The following is a 24,985-nucleotide window of genomic DNA, read 5'->3' as shown; positions in this document are numbered from 1 at the left end:
CCAAAGTAAACTGCCTGTTACTCAGGCCCAGAAGCTAGGATATGCATATAATTGGTAGATTTGGATAGAAAACACTAAAGTTTCTAAAACTGTTAATAATGTCTGTGAGTATAACAGAACTGATATGGCAGGCAAAAACCCGAGGACAAACCATCCAGAAAAAGAAAAATTCAGCCCACCACTGTTTCCAATGGGCTGTCATGTTTAATATGAAGGGAAAACCTCCCAGATTGCAGTTCCTAGGGCTTCCACTAGATGTCAACAGTCTTTAGAAAGAGTTTCAGGCTTGTTTTTGGAAAAATGATCTAGAATTTGTAGTTTTGTGGCTCCCATTTTGGCTGTGGTGTTTTCATGCGCGTGGATGAGAGCGTGTTCTTTTTTTATCTCCGGTAAAGACAATAACGATTCTCCATCTTAAATTTGATCGTTTATTTACATTTTACATTTTAATCATTTAGCAGACGCTCTTATCCAGAGCAACTTACAGTAGTGAATGCATACATTTCATACATTTTTTCCCCGTACGGGTCCCCCGTGGGAATCGAACCCACAACCCTGGCATTGCAAACACCATGCTCTGAGCCACACGAGACCCGTATTAGGGGACCTGAGGTTTGATTATAAACGTTGTTTGACTTGTTTGGAGAAGTTTATTGCTAACGTTTGGGATTAATTTTGTATGCATTTTGAAGGAGGGAAACCGGTGGATTATTGAATGAAACACGCCAGCTAAACTGAGTTTTTGGGGATATAAAGAAGGACTTTATCGAACAAAAGGACCATTTGTGATGTAGCTGGGACCTTTTGGAGTGCCAACAGAAGTAGATCTTCAAAGGTAAGGCATTTATTTTATCGCTATTTCTGACTTTCGTGGCGCACCTGCCTGGTTGAAAAATGCTTTTGTGTGCGGGGCGCTGTCCTCAGATAATCGCATGGTGTGCTTTCGCCGTAATGCCTTTTTGAAATCTGACACTGCGGCTGGATTAACAAGTAGTTAAGCTTTTTTCTGATGTATGACACTTGTATTTTCATGAATGTTAAATATTACTATTTCTGTAATTTGAATTTCGCGCTCTGCAATTTCACCGGATATTGTCGAGGTCTGGTCGCTAGCGGAATGCCTGCGCCAGAAAGGTTAAGTGTCAGTGTGGAGGAGGTGTTGTTGACAATCCTCACAGCCTGTGGTCTGCCCGTCAGGAAGTCCAGGATCCAGTTGCAGACGGTGGTGTCCAGATCCAGGGCTTTGAGCTTGGTGTCGAGGTTGGAGGGAACAATAGTGTTGAACTGTAGTCAATGGACAGCATTCCCACATAGGTGTTCCTCTTGTTCAGATGTATTGCAGCCGTGTGAATAATGTGGAAATGGAAGCTTCCGTGGATCTGTGGGCCATGACCAGCCACTTGAAGCACTTCATGATGACCGGGGTGAGCGCGACGGGGTGATAGTCATTTAGCCATGTCACCTTGTTTTTCTTGGCCACTGGGACGATGGTGGTATCTTTAAAGCAGGTGCGGACTACAGCCTGGGACAGGGACATGTTGAAAATGTCAGAGAAGACGCCCACCAGCTGGTCAGCACACACTGTGAGGTCGCAGGGATGCCTGGGAGGCTTCGGTGGGCACCGCACAGCTGGATTTTCCTTTTTAGTCTGTGATAGTCTGTAGTCCTTGCCACATGTGACGCAAGTCTGAGTTGTCAAACATCAATTCAAGTTTAAGTCTGTATTGTCTTATTGCATCCCTAATGGATTTGCGGAGCCCGTACCGGCTTGCCTTGTATGTATCCTGCACCACTGAGTCATCGGGGTACAGTCTGCTGACATTGAATGCTGCAGTATGGGCTCTCAGTATTGTTCAGCTAGGGTTTTTGGTTGGGGTATGTCTGGATTGTTATTGTGGGTGCAACCTCATCAACACATTTCCTAATGAAGCCTGTGACTGACGATATATATTCCTGAATGTTGATGGATGAGTCCTGAGTGGATGAATCTTTGGACATATCAGTATTCTCAAAACAATACAGCAGCATTGAGTCTGCCTCCTCTGTCCAGCGCCACACTGTTCTCTTTGTTGGTGGCTCCCTCTTGAGTTACTGCTTGTAAGCGGGGAGTAGGAACAGAGAAAATCTATCTGATTGGCCGAAGTGGGGGAGGGGATGGCTTTGTACACATCTTGGATGTTTGTGTATATGTGGTTAAGCACGGTGGATCCTCTTGTGGGGAAGGATAGCCTGCTGGTGATATTTGGGGAAATTTGTTTTAGACGGGCTTGGTTAACGTCACCCTCGACAATAAAGACTGCCTCTGGGTGAGAGGATTATTGCTGGCTAATGATCTTGTACAGTTCGTTGAGTGCCACATTGGTGTTTGCTTGTGGCGGTATGTACACAGTCGTTATAAAAACACATGTGAATTCCATCTGCAAATAGTGGGGTCAGCATTTTAGCATCAGAAACTCCAGGTCGGGTGAACAGGAGCTTGCGATGTTTTCAACTTCGGTACAATTGTTTATGAGGAAACATACACCCCCCCCCCCCCCACCCCCGACTCTTATCAGAAATTGAGTGTATTGTCCCTAAGGCACGTCTCAGTAAAATCAAAGACACAGCATTCCCTGATGTCCCTCTGCGATTGACGCCTTGCTCTGAGATCACAAAGTTTATTTTTCAGTGATTTGACATTAGCCATCAGGATACTAGGAAGAAGAGGCCATGTAGCCTGTCTTTTCAGCCAAGCTTGGTGTCCCTTTTCCTTCCTCTTCTTTGTCATCGCCGGCATTGCTTTAGGTCATCTCGGCCAGAAGCAACAGGTAGGCCAGCTGTGCGGGAAACAAAGGTGTCATGACTGGCCTGTGAGGATCAGGTTACAGTGGATCACGGTTCAATAGATATCTCTCCCTCCAGTTTTCATAATGTACGGTTGAAGTCGGAAGTTTACATACACCTTAGCCAAATACATTTAAACTCAGTTTTTCTCAATTCCTGACATTTAATCCTAGTAAAAATTCCCTGTCTTAGGTCAGTTAGGATCACCACTTTATTTTAAGAATGTGAAATGTCAGAATAATAGAGAGAATTATTTATTTCAGCTTTTATTTCTTTCATCACATTCCTAGTGGGTCAGAAGTTTACATACACTCAATTCGTATTTGGTAGCATTGCCTTAAAATTCTGCCCACAAATTTTCTATAGGATTGAGTTCAGGGCTTTCTGATTGTCACTCCAATACCTTGACTTTGTTGTCCTTAAGCCATTTTGCCACAACTTTGGAAGTTTTATTGGGGTCACTGTCCATTTGGAAGACCCATATGCGACCAAGCTTTAACTTCCTGACTGATGTCTTGAGATGTTGCTTCAATATTTCCACATAATTTTCCTGCCTCATGATGCCATCTATTTTGTGAAGCGCACCAGTCCCTCCTGCAGCAAAGCACCCCCACAACATGATGCTGCCACCCCCATGCTTAACGGTTGGGATGGTGTTCTTCGGCTTCCAAGCTTCACCCTTTTTCCTCCAAGAGGGTGCCCATGGTTACGGATTTATAGTTGTACCTGGTAGGTTCCTTGATAATTTGTGTGAGATTGAGGGCATCTAGCTTAGATTGTAAGATGGCCGAGGTGTTAAGCATATCCCAGTGTAGGTCACCTAACAGTACGAACTCTGAAGATAAATGGGGGGCAATCAATTCACATATGGTGGCCAGGGCACAGCTGGGGGCTGAGGGGGGGTCTATAACAAGCGGCAACGGTGAGAGACTTGTTTCTTGGAAGGTGGATTTTTAAAAGTAGAAGCTTGAATTGTTTGGGCACAGACCTGGATAGTATGACAGAACGCTGCAGGCTATCTCTGCAGTAGATTGCAACTTCGCCACCTTTGGCAGTTCTATCTTGTCGGAAAATGTAGTTGGGGATGGAATTTTCAGAATTTTTGATGGCCTTCCTAAGCCAGGATTCAGACACGGCTAGGACATCCGGGTTGGCGGAGTGTGCTAAAGCAGTGACTAAAACAAACTTAGGGAGGAGGCTTCTAATGTTAACATGCATGAAACCAAGGCTTTTACAGTTACAGAAGTCAACAAATGAGAGCGCCTGGGGAATGGGAGTGGAGCTAGGCACTGCATGGCCTGGATTAAACTCTACATCACCAGAGGAACAGAGGAGGAGTAGGATAAGGGTATGGCTAAAGGCTATAAGAACTGGTCGTCTAGCGTGTTCGGCACAGAGAGTAAAAGGAGAAGATTTCTGGGCGTGGAAGAATAGATTCAAGGCATAATGTACAGACAAGGGTATGGTAGGATGTGAGTGCAGTGGAGGTAAACCTAGGCATTGAGTGATGATGAGAGAGGTTTTGACTCTCGAGGCACCAGTTAAGCCAGGTGAGGTCACCGCATGTGTGGGGGTGGAACAAAAGGGCTATCTAAGGCATATTGGGCAGGGCTGGGGGCTCGACAGTGAAATAAGACAATAATCACTAACCAAAATAGCAATAGACAAGGCATATTGACATTAGGGAGACGCATGTGTAGCCGAGTGATCATAGGGTCCAATGAGTAGCAATAGATGAGTCAGGGAGCCGATTCAGTAGTCGCAACTACGCTAGGCGAGCTGGAGACACGGCGATTCAGACAGCTAGCGGGCCGGGGCTAGCAGATTGGCCTCCGGCGACGTCGCAACGGAAGAGCCTGTTGAAACCACCTCAGACGTTTACGTGGGCAGACCAGTCATGATGGATCGGCGGGGCTCCGTGTCTGCAGTAAAGGGTCCAGGCCAATTGGCAAAAGAGGTATTGTAGCCCAAGAATTGGCTGGTGTGAGATGGGCCTAGTTCGCGTCTAGCTCAAGGCTAACTGTTGCTTGCTTCGGGACAAGGATGTTAGCCAGGAGTAGTCGCTCGGATTGCAGCTAGCTAGCTGCGATGATCCGGTGTAAAGGTTCAGAGCTTGCGATAGGAATCCGGAGATGTGGTATCACAACTGCAATGGCCATCCATTCACAACAATACAGTTCTGTACAAAACAGTAAAAATGTTTATAATAAACTGTGTACCCAATAAAAATAAAATGTGAGTGCACTCAATTATCTCAGTTCAGTTCCTACCACGACATACCAGTCAAATGTCTCTCTTTAGAGTTGAGGCAACGATTATGATTGTAGAAACTTTAGATGATGAGCTTCTGTAAACTACTTTGCCAAAGTACACTTACTTCACCCATATTATATTTTATTTTGTTGCAAAAAAAGTAGTGTGTAGTTCCAGTAGTTAGCTACACCACTACATGGCAAAAAAAGTAATGAGCTACTGAAAACACTACCTAGATTGATTTTAGTTCACTACTCCCCAACACTGACAAGAACAATCTGTTTTTTATTGTGTATTGTGTGTGTGCACTTTGCAGTGTCCATCTAACCTTGTTGTTCAAAATGGTTGTTTGACAGTACTTTTTTAGTTTTTGGTAATTTTGTATCTATGCAACAATTCAACCTGGAAATAATCCAAAATGTCAATTATATCTGTATTAGTAAAGGAATACATTTCCATGAGACAAGAATGTCATTTGAACAATGTTTACACTTGAATATTGAATGTTTTGATGTGTTCCTACAGCGACATTGTAAAGGACAAGGAATACCAGTACAGAGTTCAGGTGGAAGCAGACGGTCTCCTCAGTGAGCTCTCCCCACCTCTCCTCTACATCCATGGAGCTGCCTACTGCGGTGACGGACTACTCCAGGGGTCAGTCAGTTTACACAGTATTCACGTCACAGATATGTAATCTTTTCTCTCATCCAATGCAGACAACACCATCAGTAGAATGAAAATGTACATAATGTATTCGTCAATTCATACTATTAATTGACACACAGCGATATTGTAATCATGGTAAACAAGTCAACCACTTGTACAGACAGTTTCAAATACACAGGACATGATGTCATATAAAATCCCTTAGAAGATCATGAGCACTAACCTCAAACTTGAGACAGGGATAGGGATAGACAGGTTAATTAAGTTAGCAAGTGTGCAATTCAAGTGGTACCTTAATTGGGGAGGATGGGCTCATTGTAATTGCTGGAACAGAATCAATGGAATGGTATCAAACACGTTTGATACCTTTCCATTCACTTCATCCCAGCCATTATTATGAGCCATCCTCCTCTCACCAGCCTCTTGTGATACTCACATAGGTCATACCTGTACATATTGGTCTCATACATATTGGTCTCTCTAGGTGGAGAATTTAGTGAAATCAAAGGATGTTTGTGTGTTGTAATGAAAGTGTATGGCCTATAGAGACAACTGATCCTTGCTGTCTCTCTCTCTGTAGGACAGAAGACTGTGATGATGGCAATCTGTTGGATGGTGATGGCTGCTCTAAGAAGTGCCACATGGAGTCAGGCTTCAATTGCAATGGTGAGTGAAGAACAGACAAGACTGCTCTCCTAATCCTTGTCTCAGTCTACAGTCTGTGGACTGAACACAACAGAAGCCCAACTAGACCAAAATGGTAATTGCAAGCAGAAGTTTCAATTCAAACTCGGTCAAAATGCCTTTATAAAGTTGAACACTAGTGTAAGTCAAGACAGGTCACAACTTAACACTTAAGTTAAGAGTCATCACTCATCACACACATTAGCTCCTTGCACTGATTTCATATCACAAAACTAATTTGTAGTCAGTCTGTGCTTAAACATCTCAATTTACCCAAACTACGTATTATGCATACAATAATCGAATAGAATTTAAAATGAATCCATATGAACTCAGACTCAAACAACAGATGTGAAGTGTATTTTTCTTTCCTGAGGTAAGTTTACTACTGCAGCAAGCTTGTTTTAATCTCCACAACACAACAACGCTGTCAAGCTGACACACTACTACCTTTTCTCTGGTTTTCATTCAGAGACTTGGCAAGGTTAAAGTAGACATTGCACACACAGTAACAACAGCAAATGTCAACCTCACATTTGTGGTGTTCTTGTGTCACCTATAAATGCATCTACCATACTGGGGAATGCGTTTGTTCTTTTCCTTTATTTATTTTTTTATTTCACCTTTATTTAACCAGGTAGGCAAGTTGAGAACAAGTTCTCATTTACAATTGCGACCTGGCCAAGATAAAGCAAAGCAGTTCGACACATACAACAACACAGAGTTACACATGGAGTAAAATAAACATACAGTCAATAATACAGTAGAAAAATAAGTCTATATACAATGTGATGATCATGCTTTATGATCATGCTCTTAGTTAAAGCAATGTGTTTTCTTAATATAAAATGTGTCATTTGGCTCACAATATAGATCATAATAGGCCTAATGGTTACTGAGTAACTCAAATGTGTTCACATGTTCTATTCTCACATACTGTAAATGTGTATGTCCCAATTGGCACCTTATTCAGTTACAGTGCACTACTTTTGACCAGAGCCTCATGAGTATTACTTTATTAATCTCATTTTGGGAAATTGTTTTATAATCTCAAGCATCATCAATGATTTACAAGGACAAGACAAGAATTAATGACATACACATAATATGTATATTTTTAAGTAGTACATTATAAAGGGAATAGGGTGCCATTTGGCACAGAATTTTGTGAATCTATTACTCAGCTAGGACGTCAACAGAATCTCAACTTCGTCAAGATTGAAAAAAGAAAGCATCACCATGAAGGTTCAGAGATGCCGTGACTGAAAGTGTTATATTTTCTTAGGGAATAAACACGACCAGCAGGAAAAAAAACTTTTGCAAAAACAGATTATAAATTGCAACACTTATAAAACAGAATCATTTCACCATTCAAGATAGTGTCTTACTCTCACTCAGTCATGCACAAATGTGCTTCCATGTTTGGATATTCTGATGCTTGACAACTCCTACAACACCAGAATGGATCATGAAGTCAATGTATCTGTAGCATGAACATCAACTAGTATTATCCTGAGAGTGATATTGCTGTGACAAACAACTGAAGTAAAAACACATACTGTATATTATGGTCAGCGCACAATTGGCCAAACAACCTGCTATGATGTGGTTTGATTTCATATTGTCTAGACTTTACCTTTGAGACATAGTTCCTTGGATTAATTATGCCAATTCAATACCTTGTCAGTGACTGAACTCTCTCCTACCCATGCAGCTGTCTGTAACTAACAGACAGGGCCAAGTCCAGCCTCTGATGTTATGCACATCAAGCCCACTCATTATGAATATTTTGTGTATTACATGATGTTTTGCTTTTTTATTCTCTCTGTTTGAACCTTTGTCAGACATCTTTATTATTAAAGCACATATTTCCAGTTAGGTAATGTTTTCTTATGACATCATCTACTTATTGTTATAAAATGCAATCCCCCCACCAGATTGGGTTATTCTCAAATGGCACCCTATTCCCTATATAGTGCACTACTTTGGACCAGAGCCCTATGGGTCCTGGTCAAAAGTAGTGCCCTGTAAAGGGAATAGGGTGTCGTTTGGGACACACCCTTGTTCACCACATACCTTTGCCTCCATTGGTTCCCCTAGATGAACCCAGCCTGTGCTACGTGTTTGAGGGTGATGGTGTGTGTGAGGTGTTTGAGAGGGGCTCCAGCGTACAGGACTGTGGTTACTTCACCCCTCATGGGTACAGTGACCAGTGGGCTTCAACCGCAGCAGCTTCCTATCAGGATCAAAGCAGCTGCCCTGTCCTGGGAGCCACCGGAGAGCCCTCACTTAGCAAGGTAGCAGTGCTTTACCTCTGCCCTGTCCTTCACCTCCTGGATACAATTGTTATTGTTCTGTAAATGTGACTATATTGAGTGTTGTTATGAAGGTTTTAAATAATTGTTGCATGATTCTCCTTGTTTTAAAGCTATGCAAGCCCCAGTACCTGGAGATGAATGAGAAGCCGTCACTTGACATATGGTTTCCATGCACGGCCCAGTCATACACTCAGACCCACTATGGCGAGGAAGATACAGTATGGCTAAAGGTACTCCAGTCCACTAGTCCACCACAGAGCATGCATGTGGAACCCTATTCCCTTTACAGTGCACTACTTTTGACAATAGCCCACACACTATTTGACCCTCCAAGGGAATATTCCAACAGTCCTTTGTTATGTTCTTTCTCCCAATTTGTCATGCCATGTTTGTCACAGTTTCTGTTGTTTCTGTTGTCATATTTTCCCCGGTATCATTACCGTGCAATCTAATTACCATTGAAGTGGGGAACATTCAGGAACTGATTATTATTAAGTTGAACTCAGTGGGTTGTTGTCATAAAACCTGTAATTGTTGTCCCAGGTGGGATTTGCGCAACCTGGAGTCGCCACGTCTGTCATCATCTATCTGGCCTCAGACGGTGCCTGGCCTGGAGAGCAGTGCAGGAAAACAGTCTTCATCCAACTGTGTGATACTGGTGGCAGAAACCACTCCTTGGGTATGAACTTGAACTACCGACGATGTTCGTCTTGACAGACAAAAGAGCTGACTGACTGTTTGAATAAACATTTTCCATGCCAAGATGTCTTCACACATATGTAGAGATAGGGTTATGACTAGGGACAAGTTATGATGGCTGGTTACAGTGATGGCCATGTGATATTTAAAGTGTAGTGAGTAAGCATATATGTCTTATTCCTGTCTGGGGCTCCATCTCAGTTCCTCTTTTCGCAAATTCCTCGCCTCCTTCTCAACTGTAGTTGAGGATAAGGTCCAAGGTCCCTCCCCTTGGACCTTCTTGTTCAATATGTTTGGAGAAGATGAGGAATTGAGCAAAGATTCATTGAAAAAGGGCCTGTGTCTGTCCTTAGGTTCCTTTGAGCTGTCGTGCCAACAGAATCCCTTGGTGGTGAACGTTACACACAACCTGAGTCAACCCTTCTTCCTGACTACCGCTGTCATCCTCAACTTCTCCTCGCCCTTCGTTGCCGTGACGGGAGTCGCTCTGCGCACATCATGTCACTTCAGCGCCTTTGCCCTCACTAGGTGCGCTGAGGGTGGGGTCTCCTAGGACTTCCACATGCACACACACGCGCACATATGTACATGTACAGGCACACACATGTGCACACACAGACATACACATACAGTCATTCAGGCATACACACAGACATACACAACAAGTAACATAGCCGTGCAAACACACACACACACACACAAAGAGTGTGATATGTGTTACCCTATCTGTTGAAGATTGAAAAAATCAACAATATTCTAAGAATATTGCTAAACTCGTACCTTTCCCTCCGTTTCTCCTCTCCCTCTGTGTGTGTGTGTGTGTGTGTGTGTGTGCGCGTGTGTGTGTGTGTGTGTGTGTGTGTGTGTGTGTGTGTGTGTGTGTGTGTGTGTGTGTGTGTGATTATGGTGGCCCAGCTGTTCACGACGGCCCTGCCAGATGGACACATGCAGTCCTCCTCAGCTGGAGCATGCCTCTGTCACCTGCAGCCCCGGGACAGAGAGGACTGAGTCCTCTCACTGCACTGTCCACTGTCATCAAGGTTTTACCCTCACTGTGCTCAGTGGCAAGGGCCATCCACCCTTTCAGGTAAGCACAACACTAGGATTAGACTAGGGTTTTACCCCATCAGGTAAGCACAGCACTAGGATTAGACTAGGGTTTTACCCCATCAGGTAAGCACAACACTAGGATTAGACTAGGGTTTTACCCCATCAGGTAAGCACAACACTAGGATTAGACTAGGGTTTTACCCCATCAGGTAAGCACAACACTAGGATTAGACTAGGGTTTTACCCCATCAGGTAAGCACAAGACTAGGTTGACAACCCTAGAACCTCACTCTATTTAAACAATTCAGAGCATTATAGAAATCATATATATTATATGCCCCCTCCACTTTATCCCCCTACACATTAACATTGAATTTGAGAGCATTGTGAAAGTAACATGAAATAGTACTAGCCTACTATGACTGTCGAAATATAGGAACTACTTCAAGTAGCAGCAGTAGTAGATATTTATATTACTGTAGTAGTATGCCATAGCACATCATGACTGTAATGTTTATTTATTCATTTTCAATTGAAAGCGAGAAACGGAGCTTCAGTGTGTACATGGAGCATGGGACCGTGTTGTGAGCTGTCAGCCAATCGACTGTGGCCCCCCTGACCAGTCTCATGTCTACTTTGCTGTCTTCAGCTGCCCCTGGGGCACAACATTTGGCAAACAGTGCTCTTTCACCTGCAACCCCCCCGCCATACTCCAGGGTATGTATGATTAACAGTACAGTTGTAATTATACAAATTGACATACAGTGTGTTGTATTCATAACAGTTTATAGGTTTACATGATTATAGGTCCATTTATCATTTTAATGAAGTGGGAATTTGATATTCATTCAGTCATTTACACAAAATGATTGGCCCAATCTAACATTTTCTCAGAGTGGAAAATAAATTAGCTTGACCATGAGGCTGTTATTGCTGTTTTCTAGTTCACCTGAGGAGTCTCAGTCTATTACCTCATGTTGGTTGGGTGCACAGAGGGGCTTGGAGTCTAGCCTGGTGTGGCATCATGGCGTTGGAGTGCGTCTGTGTTGCTCTGCTTTAACCTATTAGCAGTTGTTGTAAGGCAAGGCTGCTCTGCCGGCCCTGGGAATGGGACTGAACTGAACAGCTTGGCAGTTGATCTTGGTCGGCTTCCAGTGGACAGATGCCTTTAGGCTCTGTGTAAATAGGAAAGTAGCAGGTGACAGGTGAAGAGAGGAAATAAGGCAAACAAGAGAGGGCTTCTAACTCTGGAGTCGCCAGCAGGGCCAAGTGGGGCTCACGCTGGTAAGAACATGCTGGCTTAGAGCCCGCCTGCCATTTCATTTACTGTACCTCAGGGCCCCTGGCTTCTATCTTCTACTACAGGGTTTTACCCCTGGCTTCTATCTTCTACTATAGGGTTTTACCCCTGGCTTCTATCTTCTACTACAGGGTTTTACCCCTGGCTTCTATCTTCTACTACAGGGTTTTACCCCTGGCTTCTATCTTCTACTATAGGGTTTTACCCCTGGCTTCTATCTTCTACTACAGGGTTTTACCCCTGGCTTCTATCTTCTACTACAGGGTTTTACCCCTGGCTTCTATCTTCTACTACAGGGTTTTACCCCTGGCTTCTATCTTCTACTACAGGGTTTTACCCCTGGCTTCTATCTTCTACTATAGGGTTTTACCCCTGGCTTCTATCTTCTACTACAGGGTTTTACCCCTGGCTTCTATCTTCTACTACAGGGTTTTACCCCTGGCTTCTATCTTCTACTACAGGGTTTTACCCCTGGCTTCTATCTTCTACTATAGGGTTTTACCCCTGGCTTCTATCTTCTACTACAGGGTTTTACCCCTGGCTTCTATCTTCTACTACAGGGTTTTACCCCTGGCTTCTATCTTCTACTATAGGGTTTTACCCCTGGCTTCTATCTTCTACTACAGGGTTTTACCCCTGGCTTCTATCTTCTACTACAGGGTTTTACCCCTGGCTTCTATCTTCTACTATAGGGTTTTATCCCTGGCTTCTATCTTCTACTATAGGGTTTTACCCCTGGCTTCTATCTTCTACTATAGGGTTTTACCCCTGGCTTCTATCTTCTACTTCAGGGTTTTACCCCTGGCTTCTATCTTCTACTACAGGGTTTTACCCCTGGCTTCTATCTTCTACTACAGGGTTTTACCCCTGGCTTCTATCTTCTACTACAGGGTTTTACCCCTGGCTTCTATCTTCTACTTCAGGGTTTTACCCCTGGCTTCTATCTTCTACTATAGGGTTTTACCCCTGGCTTCTATCTTCTACTACAGGGTTTTACCCCTGGCTTCTATCTTCTACTACAGGGTTTTACCCCTGGCTTCTATCTTCTACTACAGGGTTTTACCCCTGGCTTCTATCTTCTACTATAGGGTTTTACCCCTGGCTTCTATCTTCTACTACAGGGTTTTACCCCTGGCTTCTATCTTCTACTATAGGGTTTTACTCTGAAATCATTCACTCACATGATCGCTACCCAAAGTTATTATTGACAACATAACGTTTTCTCTTCCGAAAGGAAAAGGGGTAGATAGATAGATGGGTCGTTCCACGAAATGAGTGCCTTTGATATTTTAAGTATAGATTGTGCACGAATATTGCATTTTTTAAAGCCTGTTATATTAAATGAAGTGCCCTTTAATATAAACCACATGGACAATTCAATACATCTGTGCATCCTCTGTGACTTCTAGGAAGATTTTAACCCACTTAACCCCAAAGTCATTTCTGAAGATGATTATTTATTTAATGTTATTAGTGATTCATTTTAAAGTAAAAAAACAACCTCTCCCTCATTTTAATGTCAACCCTGTTACGTGAGCTGAACTCTCATTTTAATACGGTGAAACTTTTCCTGTTAAACTCTGAGGCCCTCTGGTGGCATTTTATAAGCGACACTTAACCCTTGTGTTGTCTTAAAGGTCAAAGATGACCCGCCAATATGTTTAACAGCAGAGAAAACCCCTTAAACTCAATGTTTTCAACTTGAAATTTGATTACTTTTCCTAGTGACCCCAACATTAGAAAAAGTGAAACATCGCCTTTGTTCATATTTCCATGAAAGCTCTACACCACCAGGGTACAAAGATTGTCTGAGGGTCATTTTTGACCCAGCAGTTATAAGATAATTTACACACTACAAAAACAACAACGACAAATTGAGATTATGCGTGCTACTGATTGAACTCAGCCAGCAGCTCTTGAATAGGAAGATCACCATGGTTGGCACCTGCGCTCCTCGCAACAAGGGGGAGAGAGGCCTTCTCATCAAAGTTTACCTTCACCCCCTACCACCACTCTAGTTTCTTATCTCCCAAAGAGGATCAAGAATGTGGTCCTCCTAAACACACTGCACAAAACGGCTGTGATCGTGAGGACAGGAAGCCAGCCATCATCCTGGACTACAACCACAACAAAGGAGGCATGGACAACCTGGACAAGGTGATTGGAACTTACAGCTGCAGGAGGATGACTGCCCGCTGGCCACTGGTCATCTTCCATAACATCATTGATGTGTCCTCATGCAATGCCTTCGTGATATGGAACAAGATCAACCCTACCTGGATGCCTGATAAGCGGAACAAGAGGACGGTGTTCCTGGAACAGCTGGGAAAGGCACTTGTAACCCCACACATTCAAAGAAGGGAGCACCACCCCCACACAACAGCCTCTGCAGCACTTGTGAAAGCTGTTCAGGGGGCTGAATCTTGTCCTGATCCACATGAGGCTGCAGCTGGGGCAGGAAAGAGGAGGAGATGCCAATTCTGCCCCCCAAAGAAGGACTGTAAAAAAAATACTATGTGCTGCACATGTGAGAAATACATCTGCAAAGTCCATGCACACACACTTGCATACTGTCCTACATGTGCTAATTAGAGTTGATTGATTTATGTTCTTCACGTTTTTGTTTTGTATCTATCTTATTTTATTCTTATTTATTATTGTTGTTTATACAACTTGTGGGTTTGGGCAATGGTTCTAAAAATTGGAGAAGACTATTATTTTGTAGTTGAATTCCTCATTGTAGAGTATATAAGAATATATCACTATGTTGCTAAAAAAGTTCAAGACTGTTATTGTTCCCTTCAATAAAATGTATTCAAAACTACTTTCTGCACATTTCTGCTACTTTCTTAGGTTATACAAGTGCTATCTCTTGCTAAAAGAATTGCTTACGCCTATGCAGTACCTTTAGCAATAATAATAATAAACCTCTACGTTAGTAAAAAAAAAAATTATGACAGGTGTGTTGTAATAAAAACGAGTGGTATCCACTGATTAAACGCAGATGGAAAACCCAGATATTCACAACGTTTGTGATGAATGACAGATTGTTTCTTCATGCAAAATATATTTGGGGTTTAAAATTCAATTAAGCTGCTTTATTTTAGGGGTTTAGTGAAGGTGGGTCATTTTTTACCCTTAGGACAAGGGAGTATACAGAATGAGACGACGCAAGGGTTAAATTGTAAACTACCTTTATTAGATATGTTTTGATTTTAAAACTATAAGTCCTACAAACACATGCATAGTACTGTTAGAAAGGTAAGAACCATGGAATTGTGATACAGTTGTACAGCAACACCGTGACTATTACAGAGCCAGAGCAACAGCAGGGGAAACATTTTCAAAAAAAGATTGATTCTAAAATGAAAAAAACATGACTTGGGGGTTTCGTTTCACAAACTGTCTCCGTGTTAGGGAATAGCTGGGTTTGAAAGTCTGGGTTTGAAATAAAGTATGTCACCAATTACCATTCTAAAAGTATTTTATTTAATTTTGTACAATGTATTTTTTTCTTCATTTCTTTTTCCTAATGGTGGCACTCTAAACATGCACAAATTCCCATAGGAACACAGCCATTATAAAAGTGCAGCTCTGTTCCATGCCTTCATTTCTTGTCTTACAGGAATGATATATAGTTGAAGTCGGAAGTTTACATACACTTAGGTTGGCGTCATTAAAACTAGTTTTTCAACCACTCCACAAATTTCTTGTTAACAAACTATAGTTTTGGCAAGTCGGTTAGGACATCTACTTTGTGCATGACACAAGTAATTTTTCCAACAATTGTTTACAGACAGATAATTTCAGATATAATTCACTGTATCACAATTCCAGTGGGTCAGAAGTTTACATACACTAAGTTGACTGTGCCTTTAAGCAGCTTGGAAAATTCCAGAAAATTATCATGGCTTTAGAAGCTTCTGATAGGCTAATTGACATCATTTGAGTCAATTGGAGGTGTACCTGTGGATGTATTTGAAGGCCTACCTTCCAACTCAGTGCCTCTTTGCTTGACATCATGAGGAAATCAGCCAAAACCTCAGAAAAAAACATTGTAGACCTCCACAAGTCTGGTTCATCCTTGGGAGCAATTTCCAAATGCCTGAAGGTACCACGTTCATCTGTACAAACAATAGTACGCAAGTATTAACACCATGGGGCCACGCAGCCGCCATACCGCTCAGGACGGAAACGTGTTCTGTCTCGTAGAGACGATGTACTTTGGTGCGAAAAGTGCAAATCAATCCCAGAACAACAGCAAAGGACCTTGTGGTAAGGAAACAGGTACAAAAGTATCTATATCCACAGTAAAACGAGTCCTATATCGACATAACCTGAAAGGCCGCTCAGCAAGGAAGATGCCACTGCTCCAAAACCGCCTTAAAAAAGCCAGACTACAGTTTGCAACTGCACATGGGGACAAAGATCATACATTTTGGAGAAATGTCCTCTGGTCTGATGAAACAAAAATAGAACTGTTTGGCCATAATGACCATCGTTATGTTTGGAGGAAAAAGAGTGAGGCTTGCAAGCCAAAGAACACCATCCCAACCGTGAAGCACGGGGGTGTCAGCATCATGTTGTGGGGGTGCTTTGCTGCAGGAGGGACTGGTGCACTTCACAAAATAGATGGCATCATGAGAGAGGAAAATTATGTGGATATATTGAAGCAACATCTCAAGACATCAGTCAGGAAGTTAAAGCTTGGTCGCAAATGGGTCTTCCAAATGGACAATGACCCCAAGCATACTTCCAAAGTTGTGGCAAAATGGCTTAAGGACAACAAAGTCATGGTATTGGAGTGGCCATCACAAAGCCCTGACCTCAATCCCATTTTGTGGGCAGAACTGAAAAAGCGTGTGCGAGCAAGGAGGCCTACAAACCTGATTCAGTTAGTCAGGAGGGATGAGCCAAAATTTACCCAACTTATTATGGGAAGCGTGTGGAAGGCTACCCAAAAGGCTACCCAAGTTAAACAATTTAAAGGCAATGCTACCAAGTACTAATTGAGTGTATGTAAACATCTGACCCACTGGGAATGTGATGAAAGAAATAAAAGCTGAAATAAATCATTCTCTCTACTATTATTCTGACATTTCACATTCTTAAAATAAAGTGGTGATCTAACTGACCTAAGACAGGGAATTTTTACTAGGATTAAATGTCTGGAATTGTGAAAAACTGAGTTCAAACGTATTTGGCTAAGGTGTATGTAATCTTCTGACTTCAACTGTACAGTACAAATGAAGTTGTAGCCTTTTTATTGACGTAATCAGATCTCAAGTCTGATTCCCAGTTCATCCACTGTAAGATCACATGCCGTGACTTGGCCACTTGAGACAAGATGCGTCTGGTTTGATCTGGTTTGGGTAGTACCATCACCAGGCGATACATTAATTAATAGACCAATAAGAAAGAGTTCCAAACCTTTCTGCATTAACAGCTAGTTTTCAGTTTTACCCTCCCCACTCAGACCACACCCACACAATCCAACTAAATTCTTGCTTGAGAAATTGCTCTTTACTAAGAGCCTATCAGCATTGGACCTTTAACAATTTCAATGTGCATTAAATTGCCCTTTGCTGTCGCACACCAACAAGCCTCCATTCCCCTAGCTGACTAAACTTCACTCCACGTTGAAGGAAGTTTCTGATGAACTCCAGAGACCAGCCTTTGTGGAATTCAGCTCTGACTACATCGATTCGCCCAAGGTCAATACTTAAAAAATGTTTCATTTTGAAACACTAACCTCGTACCTATGTTTGTCCTCTGTAGTTGCGTACCTTTGTTTGCTGAAATTCATACTTTTTCAATAAACGTTAATCAAATACAGTTGTTGATCAAATGCAACCACCCAGTTACAGTCAACCCTTTTACTTTATTTGGCACTTAATAGCCACTTACTATAGTATACTTTTTTAAAATTTAACTTCTAGAGGTTGGAGAATGTGTTTTTTATTAAGTTGAACATGTGCTCTTTACGACAGAATTTAAAACATTTGGTGAAATGTTTTTTTTCACCAAGTTACGCTACCCAAATGCACCTAATTGGTGGAACGACCCAGATGGCAACTCCCAACAGATGTTAACCGCAACCTAGCTTGTTATTGACAGCAGTTTGTTAAGCTGTTTTAAGTTGGCTACATAGACTACTGCTGGATCACTGGCTGTGGTCGGTCAATGAGCTCTTCTGAATTGTTTGATTGGTTACCGATATTGACCCAACATGCATGTTGATCCAAGTTCCTATGTACCCATTGCCATGCATTACTCAATACTCAGCGATTCCTCCTTATACAGCTGTATTGGATTTTTTATAATGACTGCAACACTTGAGCAAAGCTTAAAGGTCTCATAAAACACTTTAAACCATGTAAAATATTCATTACATTTTATAGACCAATAAAATGAACACAACTTTTAGAGTATTATGATTACATATACATACCAACATAACCTTGTGTATGTTGATAATTTACTCTAGGCACCGACAGGTATGGACACATACAATCTCTCATGATGAAATCACTAACAGTCCACAAACTTACATTATGTCTTAGCATTCAAATGAATGGACTGATTCCAGATGTCAGTTTCATTAAGCGTGTTAATAACTAACTTAATAACAACCTACTGATCATTGGATTACAATTCTGTTTCAGGTTTGAATAGATTTTGTGCCTTTATTTGTTTTGCAGGAGACAGTGATAGGTTGGTGTGTTTAGATGATGGTCTATGGTCCTTCCCTGAAGCCTACTGTAAGATAGAGTGCTCAGAGCCTCCAACAGTACCCAACGCCAAGCTCCTAGTGCCCCAGTGCGAAGGTACAGGGCATGATGTGGGTACCGTATGCCGTTACAAATGTAACCCAGGTTGCTATGTTACTGGCAGCCTAAAAACAAAGTCCAGAAAGTGAGTAATGTGTTATGTATCACTTTTTTTTGCTCTGCTCCATAAACGTGTTATAGAACAGTGTTAGTAGCTGCTATTTTATGTAACAGGTAACAATGAATGCATCACATATTTCTCCCACGGATCCTGAGTTTAAATAGCACAATTCTTACATTTAAATGTACTTTTAGATCCATAAACCCTGCATACCTGTGTATGGTTTTAAAGTATAGTGACATAGATCTCCAGTAAGATCCATACCAATGCTTACTTTTCTCATTATTGTTTTCCAGTTTTATTAATTGGGTAACTTTGCCTGATTATCAATGTGATTCACGTGTTTCTAATGAGTTGGTTTCCCATTAGTAAGCCGATGTTGCTGGTTTATTTCCTCTCTTTGTTGGAGTCAGCATTATCCCTTACTATTGTGCATATCGGTCCGTCAAAGACATTGTTCTTGAATCTAGCTAGACTTTCTAAGACTGCTCAGCATGTTGTACTGGACCAACTGCATGTACAAACTGATATCAGAACAGGGCATTTGCACCTCTTTTATTTTGTTCATTTTTATTTAACCTTTATTTAACATCTGGACTTCTTTATGAGATTCTCAACTCACTTTTAAGATATGTGAATGTCTTAAGGACCTTTAATGAGTTACAATATGTGAAGAACCAAAAGCACTATTAAATCGGTTTAAATGATCTTGTTTATTATGAACTTTGACATGTTTTAAATGTATTTACTCAAATACATTGTTAACACCACAATTTTACTGAAAATGGTAACCAGTATAGTAACTTGTTATTACTGAGGCTTGTGAATACTGTATCCCTCTCTTTTTCACTCCTGGTTTTAGTCCATTTAGTCCATGTACTTACTTATTCCCTCAGGTTTAGCCAGAGATTACATAAGACGTGTAGGTGTTTGTTAGTGCGTCACCGTATGTCAGTACTGTGTATGTGAAGGCCGATGCGTAGGCCGGTATTCCTACTGACAGTATGTGTGTGCGTGTGTGTGTGTTTGTGCGTCCCCAGAAGGTTTCTGAAGGTGGAGTGTGTAGAGGGGGGCCAGTGGGAGGAGGGGGGCTGTGAACCCATTCCCTGTCCATCTCTACCTGCTGTCTATGAGGGCATGTTCACCTGCACCAACGGCAGGCACTACAACAGCCTCTGTACCCTCCAGTGTCCTCACGCCTCGGAAAACGTAATGCTTTAGCTCTCTTTATACAAAACAAAAGGTGCAATATAGGTACACTGTCTGAACTGTCATTCCATTCCATTAATAAAGTGCCATATCTTATTCATTCTGTTTTTATCTCTCCTGACAGCACACAATTCGCTGCACTAAAGATGGCGAGTGGACAGAGAAGTTCACAATGTGTACAAGGTTGAATGAAGCCTGCCCACCTCCACCTGATGTCAGTTGGGTTCAGTATGCCTGTGACGAGGGCTTCAGTGTTGGTAAGTCTCCTTCTCAACTCCTCCAGCTTGAGGAAACTCCGTATTACACTTACAGTACTACTTTAGCGTAGTAATGTACTGCAATGTACTGTAGTAATCAACAGACTGTCAGTATTTCAAAGAAATTATGCATTGCATCATTCTGATAATCACATCTTATGTTGCTTTATTGCTGTTCTATTGATTCTACACAGAAGGCATTTTAGTTGGTATTTCTTTCGTCTGAAAGTTTCTACAGTGTAAAGGCAGATCATTTTAAACATATCATGATTATGTAATACTGTACCGTGGTAATATATATACAGTACCAGTCAAACATTTTTCTTCATCTGTGCTATTTTCTACATTGTAGAATAATAGTGAAGACATCAAAACTATGAAATAACAGATATGGAATCATGTAATAAACAAATAAAAATATATTTTAGATTTTAGATTCTTCAAAGTAGCCACCCTTTGCCTTGACAGCTTTGCACACGCTTGGCATTCTCTCAACCAGCTTCATGAGGTAGTCACCTGGAATGCTTTTCCAACAGTCTTGAAGGAGTTCACACATATGCTGAGCACTTGTTGGCTGTTTTTACTTCACTACACCTTCCAACTCATCCCAAATCTCAATTGGGTTGAGGTCGGGTGATTGTGGAGGCCAGGTTATCTCATGCAGCACTCCATCACTCTCCTTCTTGGTCAAATAGCACTTACACAGCCAGGAGGTGTGTTTTGGGTCGTTGTCCTGTTGAAAAAGTAATGATAGTCCCACTAAGCGCAAACGAAATAGGATGGTGTATCGCTGCAGAATGCTGTGGTAGCCATGCTGGTTAAGTGTGCCTTGAATTCTAAATAAACCACAGGCAGTGTCACCAGCAAAGCACCCCCACACCGTCACACCTCCTCCTCCATGCGTCATGGTGGGAACCACACATTCGGAGATCATCCGTTCACCTACTCTGCGTCTCACAAAGACACGGCGGTTGGACCCAAAAACCTCAAATTTGGACTCATCACACCAAAGGACAGATTTCCACCGGTCTAATGTCCATTGCTCGTGTTTCTTGGCCCAAGCAAATATTTTCTTATTATTGGTGTCCTTTAGTAGTGGTTTCTTTGTAGCAATTCAACAAATTAAGGCCTGATTCACACAGTCTCCTCTGAACAGTTGATGTTGAGATGTGTCTGTTACTTAAACTCTGTGAAGAATTTATTTGGGCTACAATCTGAGGTGCAGTTAACTCTAATGAACTTATCCTCTGATGGACTGCTGTTTCTCTTTGCTTGTTTGAACTTATTTTGACATAATATGGACATGGTCTTTTACCAAATAGGTCTATCTTCTGTATACTAACCCTACCTTGTCACAACACAACTGATTGGCTCAAACACATTAATTCCACAAATTAACTTTTAACAAGGCACATCTGTTAATTGAAATGCATTCCAGGGGACTACCTCATGAAGCTGGTTGAGAGAATGCAAAGAGTGTGCAAATCTGTCATCAAGGCAAAGAAAGGGTGGCTACTATGAAAAATTGTTGTTATTTCATAGTTTTGGTGTATTCACTATTATTCTACAAAGTATAAAATAGTAAAAATAAAGAAAAACCCTTGAATGAGTAGGTGTGTCCAAACTTTTGACTGGTACTGTATATATATATATATATATACAATCACATCCTCTGACACAAGCTGGCTGGAATAGTCCTGTTTTCACTGGTGATGATAAACATCCTCCTCTCTCCTCTCCTCAATAAATACACACATATATATATATATGTGTGTGTGTATTTATTGCCCATATATTGTGGTGTGTTGTGTATCCCAGAAGGCATGCATACACATGGCAAAATAAAACAGAGCCATAGCAGGTAGCAGGTGGTAAATTACTTTGCTAGCTGAGCTGCCAAGCTGTTGAATCACAGATGACTAGTCTTAACTACGGCTTTTTTTGCACATTAATAAATTCAACCGATGCAAATTGGAGTGAAAGGTAAGCTTACTTTGTATCACTGCAGGTGCAGTTTGCTACCCAACATGCAGTGCGGCCTTACATGACCCAGTGGTTCTAGCCAATAGCACCACAGCCGACAGCGTCAAGCACTGGATGCTGCCAGGCAGGGTTCAGGTAAGGTGTTTGACTGACGTAGACGTTGCTGCTTTGTTATTTGCAACATTTTATTTTGTATTGGCTAATATTCGCCTTGTGTAACCTTAGCGCTTCACACACAGCTCTGTGGCTTGCTCAAATGATTCATTTGGATGAATAATGGACTAAAACAAACGGTTGTCTGTCCTTCAAGTTGAGCTTTTCCTGCAAATGAATCACCGGCCTACGCTTAGCAGCTTATTTTACTGAATGTATTTATATTATTCGATATAAACAACCAGGTGCAATCTTCCTGCTTCTTTTCTGCTCAGTTAGGAGGACACTCTTAGCCTCACTGTGAATTCTGTTAAGATCAAATGTTTATTGTAATTTCTGCCAGTTTGACATACAGATGGCAAATAATGAGGTATAAAGATTCAGATGGACAAAAAAAAGTTGACATCAGAGTTTATACTATTAGAAATAGGCGCCTTTCAAGAATTTACGCAACACGCAATCATCACAGCAAAATGTCTAGGAATTTCACTGATGTGTCAGAGTGAAATGGACTGTTTTCTTAAGAAGGGCAACCTGCCCAATATTATCTCGAAGGATCGCTTTGACATGACGGCTAGCGTAAATAGCCCTATCATTTCACACTCTATTGGGTGGTCATTCACTGAGCCAGCAGACGTAACTGCCTTAAGGCCAAATACTTTGGCACTGATTTTGATAACTTGAGTTGTATTACTGGCAGGTCATCGTGATCCAAGGCATTGTGTTCGATTGAGTCTAGATGGGAATCATGTCTGTATCCCTTTACAAGACAACTTTTGGGACACAAAGTAGTATCCTGTTACTCCTACAGTCTTTTTCAGTCAAACAATATGATTAGTATGCTGTCGTTCAGGTAGAAAGTAAATGCCACACACCATTATGAGGAGAACTCAAGATGACAGGGCCATTTTGGCTGGATCACTTCATAACACAAAATATGGGCTTGTTGACTAAATGTTTTTGGTTTGATGGGAGCATTAGAGTAAAGTTAGAGATGTAAGTACAGTTAGATATCTTTATCAAGTGTAGTCATTGAACAAAAATAAAGTCCTGTGTGCAGACAAACTGTCTCCTGTAAGCCTAGTATAACCAAAATAGGTTTGGATCTATAGATATTGCTGTAGATACTGATAACTAATTACAATGTCTCAATCAATGTTACATTACAGGACATTGTTTGCACAGGAATGACGAGGTGGCATCCTGACCCCAAACTCATCCACTGTATCCAGTCATGTGAAGTGAGTGTTCTATACTGCATAGTGCCTGCCACACAGGGTTCATATACTATTTAAAATCTTAAAAAACAAACTTTGTGTTTGCTCTAGCCTGCCTGGAGTGCCAGATGAGTGGGGTTCGCAGTTTTGGGAGTATTGTATTGGTCCATTACGCCAGAAAAGCACATATCAATTATTTGAAAGGATTTTCAATAGTATTTTAATCCAGGTCTGGTGCCTGCTACAGTATTATACAGTACCAACATGATTAAAGATGAGACGTAAGAACTTTTGCAAATCTAGGCTGCTCTGTTCTATCAAGACAGTCGGTTTTATCTCTCTATTGTGTTAGTCTTCAAAATGAAGACCTGTGCAGTACATGCTTTGAAAAATGCATTTCTTACCTGATCATATCTATCCCTTTCCTTAAAGTAGCCTAATGTTGATCTCAGAAGATTCTTTGAACAGACATTTGTTTGGCTCTACATGTATGCAGTAAAAAGGGATTTCATTTGACTGTGAATAGTAAATAGAACCATGGTAAGACCATTTATATTAAGTCATACACAGAGAATATCAAACCAAGACCCAAATTCAATCGATTGCAGATAAAGCAAACCACACTGTGTGTTCACTGAGAAGGTTTATGCTGTATTTTAAAGGCAGTTGTGATTTCACATCAAAATCCATTGTCTGCGAGAGGAATAGCTTGCGGGTTGTGTCAGTTTTAACACAATTAACTCATCTGATTTACATTTAGATGTTGGTCATTTTGCAGACACTATTATCGAGAGCGGCTTACAGTCAGTGCGATCAACTAAGGTAGGTAAGACAAGCACATATCACAGTCATTGTTAGTAAAACCTTTCCTTAAAGCAGCTAAGTACAAAAGTGTGAGTTCTGAAAGAACCCTCAGTGCAGTTCTTTCATCTGCAGTGGATTGAAATGGGGCCCAAATGTGCTCAACTATGGCAAGGTTCACTGCAAACTATAAGCCTCTCTCTCTACCTTGTTCAGGCTTTATTGTTGAAATATTTATCACTGGCAATGATATGCTACAAACCATAATTTCTGAGACTGACAGTTCCATTTTTCTTTCATCGTTTCCTTTGATTTAGTCTATTTTTGGGGATCAAAAGGCAGGCTTTGTATTTTGATATATTTCCCCATTCATTTATTAGCTGTTATATATTACTCTATTATTACCCAGAACCTTTTTATTCAGAATTCAACTGACTTTAGTGTAACCTGGAACTATCTATGGAACACAAACTGTTGATGTCTCATGGTATTAAAATATTCCATCTACCTGCCAGCACATTTTTCCCCTCCACCTTCCCGTGCATGTTGCTAAGCAAAACAGTTGCTTATAACCAGATACTCCATGACAACATTGTAAATTATACCACTCCACATGTGTTACAAATGCTCCCCACCAGATCTCATCCAGATGCTCCTTTACAAAATAGGATGATGATAAGT

At 41.4% G+C, this 24,985-nt stretch overlaps 1 protein-coding gene across 1 annotated transcript in view; it reads left to right on the top strand.

Annotated features, from left to right (window-relative positions):
• Positions 1–24,985, top strand: part of LOC115156992 (pappalysin-2-like) — a 72,652-nt gene that overhangs the window by 37,309 nt on the left and 10,358 nt on the right. The window contains exons 10-22 of the mRNA XM_029704816.1: positions 5,602–5,730; positions 6,323–6,408; positions 8,527–8,723; positions 8,855–8,974; positions 9,288–9,423; positions 9,797–9,971; positions 10,359–10,530; positions 11,033–11,210; positions 18,495–18,708; positions 19,725–19,893; positions 20,018–20,150; positions 22,159–22,268; positions 23,456–23,527. Coding sequence (XP_029560676.1) covers positions 5,602–5,730; positions 6,323–6,408; positions 8,527–8,723; positions 8,855–8,974; positions 9,288–9,423; positions 9,797–9,971; positions 10,359–10,530; positions 11,033–11,210; positions 18,495–18,708; positions 19,725–19,893; positions 20,018–20,150; positions 22,159–22,268; positions 23,456–23,527 — 1,891 coding nt within the window. The remainder of the gene's footprint in view (positions 1–5,601; positions 5,731–6,322; positions 6,409–8,526; positions 8,724–8,854; positions 8,975–9,287; positions 9,424–9,796; positions 9,972–10,358; positions 10,531–11,032; positions 11,211–18,494; positions 18,709–19,724; positions 19,894–20,017; positions 20,151–22,158; positions 22,269–23,455; positions 23,528–24,985) is intronic.

Source organism: Salmo trutta, chromosome 21 (assembly GCF_901001165.1).
Source record: "Salmo trutta chromosome 21, fSalTru1.1, whole genome shotgun sequence".
NCBI classification, from domain to species: Eukaryota; Metazoa; Chordata; class Actinopteri; order Salmoniformes; family Salmonidae; genus Salmo; species Salmo trutta.
Note: the sequence above shows the minus strand (reverse complement) of the source record. Positions and strands in the feature narration are given on the sequence as shown.